We start from the raw sequence: 13,595 nt of genomic DNA on the forward strand, positions 1-13,595 counted from the left end.
GGAGGTCAATGTCATTCTTGCTGGAGTTGCCATCACTTTCATGTCCGGGTTGGAATGATTCTTGGAAACGCATAATGAATGGTCTATGTCAATTATACCTCAGAAAAGTTGATATAAAAAATTTAAAACCTTTGATGGAATGAAGGCCATTGTCTTATTATTTAACCTGAGTGAAAGAACCAACAACTCTCTTGCTGTGATTTAGGTGGTAAGCCATCCATCTGGAGTGCTAGAACTTCACATGAAAAAGCGTGACTTTAAAATGGTACCAGGGCAGTACGTCTTGATCCAGTGCCCATCCATTTCCTCGCTGGAGTGGCACCCCTTCACCCTCACCTCCGCTCCCCAGGAGGACTTCTTCAGTGTGCACATCCGGGCAGCAGGAGACTGGACAGAAGCTTTATGCAAGGCCTTTGGGGCAGAGGGACCGGCCCTGAAGGAGCCCTGGAGCCTGCCAAGGTGGGAGCCCATTTCTTTTTTATGTGTAAGTTAGAATATTATTAAAAATAAGGTCCTTTAGTGCATCAACATGCTAACAACTTCTGCAGTATCTTATTCTGTATGGTAAATTTGAATCCATTTATAAAATCTGAGAATCTCTATGAAAAAAATATAACTCAGTAGATTTCCATTAGGAGCAAGTACATTTCTTTAAAAAACAAATGTTCAATGAAGACAGGTGATGATCCAGGGAGAGGAAACATTTTGCTTTCCCAGGTCCAAAACATCACTTTGGCAAATTATAAGCAGCTTGTGATGAGTAAGGTAGCCCGGTGAACTTTTTGCTGTCACCGTCCGAGGTTTTTCAACTATATTTGTAAAGTTTGGTCTTCGTAAAAAGGATGCTTTACAGTCCAAATTAATCTGGCAGCCTCCATACACTGGAGAAAGAGCTAAACAATTAGACTAAAGCTCAGAAAATGACAAAATAATCTGAGAATCAAGAAAGTTAGTGGTGGTGTGCATTGTCAGTCCCACATGTGTGACTGCAAAAAGCATTAATTAACCTCCACTGTGTGCCAGAAATACAAAGATGGCAAAACATTGCCTCCATTCTCTAAGACTTCTGAGACCAACACTGGTGTGCAAACAAATGATTTAACTTTGCTACAAGGAAGATGGGTAGACCTGAGAAAGTGGAAGAGCACTGATGCCATCTGTAGTTTCCTAGAGTTGTCGTAACAAAGTACCATGAACCAAGGGGCTTAGAGCAACAGAAATGTATTCTCTCACAGTTCTGGAGACTGCAGGTCTGAAATCTAGGTGTCAGCAGGGCCGTGCTCCCTCTGAAAGCTGTAGGGAGGAATTCTTCCTTAGCTCCTCCCAGCTCCTGGTGGTTTGCCAGCCATCCTTGGCGTTCCGAGGCTGCGGCTGTGACAGTCCAATCTCTGCGTCTGTCATTACATGTTCTCCCCTCTTGTGTCTGTGTCTCTGTGTTTCCGTGGTCCCTTCTTACAAAGACACCAGTCATACTGGATTAAGGGCCCATCTTCCTGAATGACCTCGTCTTAACTTGATTACATCTGCAACAATCCTATTTCCAAATAAGGTCACATCCTAAGATAGGATTTCAACATATCAACCGGGCTAAACAATTGAATCCAAAACAACATCCTATTCAGAAAAGCCTGGGCATGCAACAGAAGTCCCAGTGTCCTTGGCTCCTTTTAGTAAACAATGGCTTAGAATCGATTCCCACTCTTGCTGCAGGATTGCCCAATAAGCACTCAAAGCCCATGTTTCGGGACCCAGAAAAACAGGGACACACACACAAAAAAGTTGAGAAAAACTTTGTGAAGGAATTTGGTATTTCAAAAGAAGCATCAAGACATCCCCTCTTCTGCCATCCTTGGAGGGTATCAGGAACTGCCAAGCAGTGGCCACGGCTACAAGACTTCGGGTGGTGAACCCAGTAAGGACACACTTAGAATGGAACTTCCTGAGGGCAAGAGGTTGTCCTCCTCTATACGTCCCATGCCTAGAGCAGTGTCTGACACGTAGTGGATACAGAGTAAATATTTGATGAGGAATGAATACCTGGACCCAATATGGCCGCTTCAACTCATTTAATTTAACAAATATTTACCGGTGGTAAACTAGGCACCAGAATAAATTTAAGGCACAGAATCTACTCAGCTTATTGTCCCTCCTCTGTCTTCCTGTGGGACACTGAACTGTGACCGTGTAGCCCTGGACTTGCTTGTGTTGAGTGGGCGGGAAGAGCCACAGTCTTCATTTCAAACACTGGTGCTAAAGAGCAGTGTGATGATAAACCAAGTACAAACATCATCTGTTCAGACTAGAGCCCCAAGTCACAAGACAACATCTGACTATTCCATTAAGACCTTATCCTTTTTATCATGGAAAGGAAGCCATGTAACAGAATTCTGAGGTTCAGAGTGTAGTGTGAATACTTAAAATCAGGAATGAAAGTAAACACACATATGCACACGCACACGCACACGCACGCACACACACAGGTCCCAGCCCTCCCTTGGCATTGCCAAGGTGGATACCTTCATCCTATTTGCTGGCCTGGTTTTTGCTCTGAGTGTATACAGTTGTCTGGCCTATCGACCAACCTTCCTCTTCACAAACCAGCTCGCATTTCATCCAGTCCCCCAACAAGAGCTTGGGAAGTGTTTCTCCGCAGTCGTTATGCATTCTTTCTTTTTGTTTTATTGAAGTAGAGTTGATTTACAATGTTGTGTTAGTTTCAGGTGTACAGCAAAGTGATTCAGTTATACATGTATACATAATACCTCTTTTTTTCAGATTCTTTCCCCTTAGAGATTATTACAAAATATTGTGTACAGTTCCCTGTGCTATACAGTAGGTCCTTGTTGGTTATCTATTTTATATACAGTAGTGTGTACATGTCAATCCCAACCTCCTAATTTATCCCTCCCCCTCTTTCCCCTTTGGTAACCATATGTTTGTTTTCTATGCCTGTGGGTCTATTTCTGTTTTGTATATAAGTTCATTTGTATCTTTTTCTTAGGGTTCCACCTAATATCGTATGATATTTGGCATGCTTTCATCTCCAGGGTGCATCTTCAGCGCAAGGCCTGACATGATCTGGCCCCCAGACTTCCCTGGGCACCCCTGCCCCACCTCCTGCTCCCTCGCTCACTCATCCATTCTTCCAGCCTCTTGCTTCCCTCCCACACCGAGCACGCTCTCCTCAGTGCCTTTGCCACTGCAGCTCCCTCTTCCTGGCACACTCTTCCCCCGGTCTCTGCTTGGCCGCCCCCTCACTACCCCCAGGTCTCTGCTCTAATGTCTCCTATTGAGGCCTTCCCTTCCCGTTTCCTGTGATCCAGCAACCCCGACAGACACTCCACACTCGTCTTGGTCACCGTGCCCCGCGCCTTACTTTCTTCCTCTCCACCTGACACACTAAATACCTGGTTGTTTATTTGTTTACCATTTATCTCCCCACGCGAGAATGGGGACTTTATCTCTTTGATTCACTTTGTTGTCCCCAGTGCCCAGAACAGGCCCTAACTCTCAGCTGGCACTCAATAAATATTTACCGAGTGAATAAAAATGAGTCGTTGTACACAGTGCAGCTTCCCTTCATTTGTTAACTTTGTTTGACCTCTGCCTCTATATATGTGTATGCATACGAAACCCCCCAAAACCTAGAATTTGTTTAAATCTTCAACACATGACAAATCAGAATTTTATTGAACTTCCTTCGATGATTTTACCTCTCAACATTGTTTTAATTTTGGATTAAATGAAACAATTTAGGGAGAGTACCATAATTTTTCACTGCTTTGCACCCAGAAAGGATTTAATCCAGTCCCAGGAACCTGTGAGACAAGCAGTGACTGAGGACCGCAAGAGGAGATGCAAAGCTTAGTGAAGAGTAGGGAAGCTCTTCCTCTGAACTCAGGAAAAAGGACAATGCAAGCTCTTTTAAAAGACTTCGCATTAACAGATACACACTACTATATATAAAAGAGACAAACAACAAGGACCCACTGTATAGAACAGGGAACTGTATTCAATACCTTATAATAACCTATAACGGAAAAGAATCTGAAAAAGAATAGATATATATGTATGAAAAAGAATAGATATATATGTATGTATCACTGAATCACTTTGCTGTACACCTGAAACAATGTAAATCAACTATACTTCAATAAAAATAAATAAATAAGATAAAAGACTTCACCTTCTGAAGTAAAATGGAGGAATTTCTCAGAGTCTGTGTTAGAGTTTTTAGCGATTTAATCTACTGCCCAGAGCCAAGGGTTCCAGCGTCCGACAGCCTAGGTTCAAAGCCCAATTTTGCATGGGATCTTGGAGGATGTAGGTAACATCTGCCTCAGTTTCCTCATCTGTAAGATGAAGATGAAAATAATAGTACATAAGTTCTGTTTAGGATTAAATATGACAGTCCATATGAAGCCCTTAGCATAATGTGTAGTAAAAAAAAGAAAAAAGTTAGCTACTATTGTTATTGGCAAAATAAGAAAGGTCATCTACCGCAGAGACGACAGTGAAAGTGCTGATGACACGGGAAGGACAACGTGGATGAATAAAGTTCATGGGTTCAGAGAGGCAAGACGGGAGGTTGATGAGGAGGTGGGCGGGTGGTGCTGCTGACGGGAGCAGCAAGGGCCAGGTGACGTGGCTGCTGGAAAGGGGACTCACTTCTAAGCTGCCGTATTAGAAACTGTATCCACATCAGACAGGAAGTAACTGAGTGAACTTGACAAACGAGAATTTGTGCAAAGGAAGCCAATTCAACATTGTGAGAGATGGAGATATTTTGGTACAAAAAAGAACAATTGGGGTGTCATGATAGCTAGATCAACTAGTTTAAGAGTTGAGAGGCAGGAAAGGGAAAACACGTGGTTTGTTTCTCAGGAAGGCAAAAGGCATGAGTTGTCAGAAGACAGATCCCAGTGAGACACGAGGAAAAACTGTCTAATACTTAGCCCTCCCTGCCCCTCTATGGAACAAGGGGCCCTACAATTCCACGTGGGAAAGTGATGAGTGATCAGGGATGTGAAAGGAGGGAATCTGTATGAACCAGGAGGCAGGACTCAATATTTCCTCCTGCTGCTTCCAGCTTAGATTCTCAATTTTAATTACGTAGAAATTTGTTTATTATGCATTTCTATGAATTATATGACACAATTCTTCTTTGGGTTTAATTGTTATCTTTTAGAATCAGTGTCAAATAAATCCCAAATACAACTAATTATAAAAACAATTAACAATAAGACATTTTAATCGTGGACCGTTTCATATTTTTTCTCTGTCTCTCAATTCCCCTTATCTATTTATAAAAGAATCTACCGTGGGCTGAGATACTAACCCTTTCTGATTGATGACCTTTTATTTTTTTTCTTCTATTTCCATATATCAATATGTAATAAAGCCTTATTAATTAAGATTAACTTGAGGAGAGTTAATTTGAATTGTTAGGAGGTCTGGCATATGGAATATTTTAAAATAAACCCAATTGAACTTTCATGAACACATAGTAAGCCCAAAAGGGGCAACCTCGGGTGCCTTCAACAGACACTCCTTAGGGAATGGTTATGAATAACTTAGAAGCTTCTTAATTAGCATATCTTTGTTCATATGTAAATGTGTGCTTTTGGAATAGTTGAGGTTATTTAATACATTCCATTGACTGAAATATTTTAAACATTCCCTTTACAGTTTATTCAATAAATTGTTATTGAACAACTCCATGTAAGGTGCTGGGATGCAGTGGTGGGCAAAGACAGACATGGTCCCTCCCTCTGCAGACCTGAGAGTCTAGTGACCAAACAGACACAAATTAAGTCATGCACGCACACACACACACACACACACACACACACCACCCAAAACAACTATAAAATTACAACTGTGATAAGGACTACAGAGGAGAGATGCATGGTGTTATAAATTATCTAAGAGGGGATTTAACCTAGTCTAAGAAATCTATGAAGACTTCCCCAGGGAAATGATAATTGGGATAAGACCTAATGGAAGGGTAACTATGAACCAAATAAGAGGATAGGAGAGAACTTGGGGCAGAGCGTTCCAAGTGATTAGTTGGATTATCACGTGCAAAGGCCCCTTAGCCAAACAGGGTCCTGTGTACGTTAAGAAACAAAAGAAAAGCCAGTGTGGAGAACTGGCCATGAGAGATGGAGCAGAATCCGGGGTCAGTCCATTTAGGGCCAAGTTAAAGACAACTGCACTTATTCAATGAATATGCATCATCCTCATAAAGAAAAATTTGCTAAGCAAAGACAAAACATCAGTGCAGCCCCTGGCCTAATTATCACAGATTTTTGAGTTCGCATAATCTAAAATAATGAGTTTTAGAAATTCCCCACAACTGACAAATTATTCCAAAATTATGTTTATTCCAAATGAATGGCTTCCATTAGACTAAAATTATATAAACATACGAAGAGGTGGGAACGGGGAGAACTGTATTAGCGAAAGGACAGATAAGCCTTCTAAGCCACCTTGATGATTCTGTTTTTTCCCTCTGAGGGCAGGTGGGGAAAAAAAGGAAAAGAAAAGGCATCTTCTACCAATCTTCATGATGCTTGAAGGCAAAACAAACTCTTGAGAACTGTGCCATGAGGCCGGCCACCATATCCCTACACTATGTGTGTCCAAATAGGGCATTCTCAAGCACAGAGCCAACTTCCCTGCACACATTTGCTAGCACATCCCATACAAAGCACTGGTCTAGGACGGCTTTATTTTCAAGAGCGGAGTGTTCTGAACGTCAACGGCACACTTTGTGATTGCAGGCTGGCGGTGGACGGGCCGTTCGGAGCTGCACTGACAGATGTGTTTCACTATCCAGTGAGCATGTGCATTGCCACGGGAATAGGGGTCACTCCCTTTGCCGCTCTTCTGAAATCTATCTGGTACCAATGTTGTGAGTCACAAACCCAGTGGAAGCTGAGCAAGGTATGGAAAATATCACCAGCTTACCCTTCCATGAATTCAAAGGTTCCACATCCTTCTATCTGTCATCTGCCGATTCCTGGGCAGGGTTTTAATTAACTATGAGGCATAAACTCAAGGATCCTTAACTATACTTATGTTCTTAAAAATCTCCATTCAGTATTACATTTATGAGAAGGGTTATGTCTAATCTTGTTAAAGATGACAAGACATAAATTTTATTGCTTCATTGCCATGACAGGACATGTAATTGCTCATGTCAGTAAAATATGGACAGGCTGCAAATGGCTATGTGACCGGCCTGCAGTGAGTACTATTAACAGGCAGCCTTAGACTCGAGCTTGATACTGTGGTTGCAAGTGTACGATTCAATATCTTCATCTCGTGGGCTCGGGGTCTTAATTGAGAAGCAAAAATGCCACGGTTGGGATTCATTTGTCTGCTTGCCTGGTGTTGCCATCCAGCTCCAAATCTCCTTTTTGTCATTTCTTGTATGTTCTCTGACTAGCTGCCTCCATGGTTCCCTTGCTCCCTTTGTGCATCCCGTGTTTGAACCCTCTTAAGATATCAGCAGACACTAGAGCAGCAGGAGAAAGGGAGCCATGCTGACACTAAATGGTGTCAACTCAGGAGGGCTGAGGACGTCAGGCCAACTTGGTTCTGGTCCTGGTTCTGCCACTTCTCTGATTGACACTTTGGCTGCAGTTTCCTCGTCTATCCCAGGAAGATGCTTGATTAGGTCAGCATGTCTGTGGGACGTTAGTCATATGAGAGGGTCCACTAAAGAGAATTGTGTAGTGAAATGATTTCAGAAATGCTGTCACAAATCCCCCTTTAGAAGATTCACATCTTCTGCTAGCCTATTAAATAAGTTCTGCAGAAAAGAACCTCATTCAGTTTCATTTCACCCACCCTTCCCAACCATATTTAGCCATGGAAACTTTCTTCATCTATCATTCTTTAAGAAATGGCACTTTGTGAAGCACTGGGGCAAGGCCAGAAGGGAAGATCTCTACAGGTGGGGCTTTCTCAGCCAAGAAATTAGAGTAAAATTAGTTATCATTTCATGAGTTTCCAAGTGACAGGTGCTTGACATATGTTTTTTCATTTTATTTTTATAATCTTCCCAACAACCTTAGAAAGTAGATAGCACAAGCTCTGTTTTCCAAATTAGGACTCTGAAGCTTTAGAGAGACTAAAGTCACTTCCCTGAATATACACTGTTAATGAAAGGCAAAAATCAGGGTTCGAACTCAGGTGCATCTGGCTCTCTGGTTTGACATAACCAACACATGGTAGGCATGGCTTCCACATACTGTATTGTAGGAAGACTGTGGGATTCCTGGTCAGAGAATCTACCTCAGCCTGATTCCACCCTCACTAGAAGCATCACCCTGAGTGCACCAGTTCACCTCTCGGAGCTAGGTTTCCTGATATACACGATGGGGAAATAAGAGTCCATATCCATCAGGGAGTTTTAATACCAAATAAGACAAATAAATAATGTAGAAACATTACTGTGTAAATGTGTATAAGATTATATTAAATGTGCATTATATCTGCCAAAGATATAAATAGATTACTAGTACTACTACTAATACTAATAGCCTAGATTAATCAATCATTGACTACCTAGAAGGCAGGGAGTTAGGCATTTTACACATACTATCTCACATCATCTTTACTTACCACTTTCCCATTTTACAGATGAGAAAACTGAAGCTGGATCACAGAGCTAATAGGAATGATAGAATCATATCATTGAATTGTTATAATACCTCTTTCAGATAGTAGTATCCTCAGATTACCAGTGAGGAAACAGAAGCACAGAGAGCTAGTAAATATCAGAATGAGAGTTTGAATCCGGGTTCTTCTTAAGCTAAATCCCATCTTCTTTTCTTTATACCACAATAAGATTAACCAAGTGTTTTAGTCTGTTCGGGCTGCTATAGCAAAATACCATAGATGGGGTGGTATACCATACATACAACAGAAATGTATTTCTTACAGTTCTGGAGGCTGGGAAGTCCAAGATCAATGCACCGGCATCAGACTTTGTATCTGATGAGAGCCCACTTCCTGGTTTATGGACGGTCATCTTCTAGCTCTAACTTCCCACTGCAAAAGAGGGCAAGTTTTTTGGACACTGATGGGCACTAATCCAATTCAAGAGGGCTCCACCCTTATGACCTAATCACCTCCCAAACTCCCCACCTCCAAATACCATCACACTGGGGATTAGATTTCAACATATGAATTTGGGGCAGGGGGCACAAACATTCAGTCTAGGGCACAAAGCAAGCAAAACAGACACTGTTTCATACATTTGGACCCCACTGCAAAGCTTTGTTATGGTTTATGTTGATTTCCCCATCTCTGTAAGCTCTTTCCTCTTGCTGTCTACCAAGTCAGACCCACTTATAGCAGCAGCTCATTGCTTCATGGTTCTCACTGTACAAAAGGTCACATTATGCTTCACATGGAGATGGTGATGGAATTGTGTGTCTCACTTTCATTCACTTATTCACTCAATGAGTATTTATGCAGCACCTACTATGTGCCAAGCCCCGCTCGTACTGACTGAAAAGCCTATCACTCTCCTCTCACCAGACTCGCAATACCTGACCCTTCTCTCAACATCCATTACCCCTGTGCTGTTCTGCTTTTATATCATTTATCCTTCTTTTTTGTTTTAACGTTCACAAAGTACTTTATTTCTCTTAACAGATTCTGAGCTCCTTGAGCGTGGCTTTTCTCGGTATCTCCATTATTAGAGAGAGATATATTTATATATGCACACACACTATAAATTTTGAATAAATCAATGAGTGAATAAGTGTCCACTTGGCCAAAAGAATTAACAAATGGCTTCTGCACAATTTTCTGCAAAATTCTAGGTTACTAAGATTAATTTTTTTTAAATTTAAACAAAAGACTATTAGTTCAGCAACTTTATAATTAAAATAATACATTCCAATTATTTTATCACAAATAGGAAAATTCTTCTAAGAATCCACAAAATCTTAAAGTCCATATTGGAACCCACAGAATATTAATACCACCTTCTCTCTCACCATTTCATTGTTATTCCTGGGCTGTTTATGGGTTTTCTCAAAGCTGTTTCAATGGGAGGGCTACGGAGTTACCACAACAGTATAAAACAGGGGCTTTGATCTTTAGTCCAAAGAACAGAAATCATAGAATTGGAAATAAAACACAATGTTTTCATGACTTATAAAAATTGGGGGTAATATTGAGACAACCCTCAACTGAAAATAAAAGCAGGAGTTATAGTATATGGGAGAAAAGAAGCTAAAAGCGTGGAATCACAAAATTGAAAGGGCTTGACCTCCCAGTTTTGCATAGGGCAATACTTAGAGTGGGAAGTGATTTGTCCAAAGTCCCTACCTGGCTAGCCACTGAGTCAGGACAGGAGCCTGTGTTTCTGGTTTCAAAGCTCTTTTATGAAAGAAGTGAGGTTTCATGCTACAGAAAGTTCAGGCTGAAAATCACACTTGACATCCACTTCCTCAGAATCTGCATGCTTGAGAAAAAGCTTAGGAAATTTCTCTGTTTTAAAGCAATTCTGTGTTTATTTGAGTACAGCTACATTAGGCTTATGTAACTAATATTTGTCAGGGCCACCCACATGCTTTTGAGACATAAATACTACTCCTTCCACTAAACTGTCAGCATCTCTATAATTTTTTAAGTGCGGGAGAGCAAAGCAGTACATTCTTATCTAACAGCATCTTCACAATTATAGATCTGGGCTATAGTCTTCAGAGTGTTCTTTTCTGCCACAAGGAAAGGGGAAAAAACAGCATAGAGGTTCAGAGCTGGAATTTTAAGCTTAAATAGTTAACTGCAATTGGTTGGGATTTTCTCCCTCCTGTGTAAAAGTTGGCATAAAGGCAGTCGTTTTTACAAACAAGCCTTATATTGCAAGTCTAGAGTAAAATATTTGCACCCAAGTTTTCTTAGTTGTGACCACTGCAAACTACATCTCTTTATCCTCTCCTCTATCACATTATTCTAGAACACTTCTAAGTAAAATGCAAAAGGATATCCAATAGGACTCCTGCATCTTCTTTGGGGTCATATGTAGCACTTTCTGTTTGAAGCTGGCGTTTTTCAAATTTTTTCTAGCTATGTGTTATTATTAAAGATAGTGGGGAAGAGGGGCAGAGGAAGAGAGAGAAGTGGTTAGGAGGAGACTTCCCAAGAAGGCAAAATAACGATAAATATAATGATGCCCTGCTGTGAAGAAAATGGGAAAAAGTTGTAATATATTAAAGGGATATTTCCAACCCAAGAGTAAGAGCCAAACTTCACTTAGTTGGAGGCAAATGAGAACACAACGGTCTTTTGGGATGAAGGAAGGGGGTGTGAGCGGCTGGGACATCCCTCTGATACAGTACGGAGGAAGCTGAGGGTTAAAATGCCCCTTGGGGATGAATGTCCCCCCAACTCCTGCCTAACGGGGATGATTAATTCTACATCACACTCAATTTGTGAAAAGAGCTCTTGAAAAAAGTTAGGACAGTTTGCTTGTGCAAACTGTCAAAATGATGAATGGAAATAGGTGTGTACAAACCGGGAGGGGGGTGCAGATTGCTGACATAAATGTATTGGCCTCCACATTTTAGTTCTCCTAATATCACAGCCGTGCAGTCAGAACCAAGAGAACAGCCAACTGGATGATTTGGTTCATTTTCTTAACTGCATATGTAATCTTCAGATGATAATAAAATAGATTCTAGAAAAACTGAGATAACCTAATTTCTTCATAAATTGTCTTCCTTCATCAGCTCAATAATACATAACCGTGATAATGAGTATTTATAGTGTGTCCCGCGCAGAATGGCCTTTGGGTTCTTAACCTAATATAATAAACAGATAATTCAAATAAAAAGACAGCATGGGCCAGTGGGAACAAGGCAAAGAGGCCAAGAAAGGCAAAAATCCATACTCTCCTTAAATATATTAATAAAACAAAGGAGGGCCTGCTCTCTTTTCTAATGAATGAAAAATGCATTTAATTTAATCTGTTTTGAGAAATTATTTACTTTCACTTTCCCTCACCCTGGCGCCCTGGCTACTCCTGGAATTGATCATCTCTGGTAACCGCTGAGAGTGTCCTGATAAATTGAACCAGGGAACATGAGGCCAGCTTGCATCTCCAGGAGACACACGTGCTTCTCACCTTTCACTGGGCAGCCTCAAAAGACTCCAGTCCCCCAGGAGGTCTCCCCATTGCCCTGTGGGGAAGTGACCAGTATTAATATTTTTAATATCTTGGTTTATTAACCACACAAGCCATACATGACTACAGGGTCTTTGTAAAAGATTCAAATAAAATACGCAGTCAAAAATCTCAATCAGAACGGACTTGTGGTTGCCGGGGTCGGGCGGGGGGTGATGGCGAGGGATGGACTGGGAGTTTGGGGTTGGTAGATGCAAATTATTACATTTAGAACGGATAAACAGCAAGGTCCTACTGTAGAGCACAGGGAACTATATTCAATATCCTCAGATAAGCCATAATGGAAAAGAATCTGAAAAAGAATGTATAATATATATATATATGTACAACTGAGTGACTTTGCTGTACAGCAGAAATGAACACAACATTGTAAATCAACTATACTTCAACTGAAAAAAAAAAGAATGTGTAAGCATGGCTTTACAGAGAGGAAAGTGCACTGTTCTGGGGACTCTTGCGATGAAAGATATCAAGACTTCATTTAGCTGTGTTTTTTTTAAACCTCATTTCTGTTTAGAAATAAATTGATTTAGCAGTTTGAAAAAAAAACTCCCTTTATTCACCTTCCTTCCCAAATTAACCACCACCACCACTTGGCCCTCCAGGGTTCTCACCTGAAGGGGTTGAGCACATCTTATTCCATTCCTTTCCTGCACTTTTGTGTACACATACACACCTACATACATATGCAAGGTGTTATTTTATTTTTACATAAATAAGGATGTGGGGATGGGGAAGGAGGGAGAGAAAGAAAGGTGTGCAATTTGTGTTTTTGTTTTTCATTCTAACATGGCCTGGAGCTCCTTCAGGTGTCACTGCCTATTTATTGACTTTATTTTATTTAGCGCCTTCAGTGAATTCTGTAGTATGACTATCTCACAATAGATTTTATCATTATATTATTAATGAACATTCCAGTTGTCCAACAACTATAATTTGAACAAACTGAGGCACAATAAACTTTAGGCCCCAGTAAAAGGGCAAAGCAGCAGCATAGCCATGAAATAGTTAACATTAAGGATAATGGCTTTAAAAAAAAGTCTTAAGGACTAAGAGTGATTGACAAAGGCTGGTCTTAGTCTTACAATGGATAATGGGAAAAACAGTTTTATAATTTTATTTCTTCAAAACCAGATGTGGAAGCCACGTTAGGGAAGCTTCTCAAAACTAGTTGCTTCAAAATCTGTTTGCTATTGTCTTCACCCACGATGACCTTGGTAACAGCAACCACAACATAAAAACCAGGACAATAATAGTTACCATTTATTGAGGAGGTATTATGTTTTCTAAATATCAGTCTCAGTCTTTATCTTTTCAAAGAGAAAAGTTCTCTTTTTGGAAAATAGTCATGATTGCCTCCATGGAAAGTCACCATCACCCTCCC

At 40.8% G+C, this 13,595-nt stretch overlaps 1 protein-coding gene across 1 annotated transcript in view; it reads left to right on the plus strand.

Moving 5' to 3' along the window:
* The window catches only part of NOX3 (NADPH oxidase 3), a 57,808-nt gene that overhangs the window by 23,733 nt on the left and 20,480 nt on the right, over positions 1–13,595 (plus strand). The window contains exons 10-11 of the mRNA XM_057528053.1: positions 206–459; positions 6,786–6,948. Of these exons, the coding sequence (XP_057384036.1) occupies positions 206–459; positions 6,786–6,948 (417 nt within the window). The remainder of the gene's footprint in view (positions 1–205; positions 460–6,785; positions 6,949–13,595) is intronic.

Source organism: Balaenoptera acutorostrata, chromosome 14 (assembly GCF_949987535.1).
Source record: "Balaenoptera acutorostrata chromosome 14, mBalAcu1.1, whole genome shotgun sequence".
In the NCBI taxonomy this organism is placed as follows: Eukaryota; Metazoa; Chordata; class Mammalia; order Artiodactyla; family Balaenopteridae; genus Balaenoptera; species Balaenoptera acutorostrata.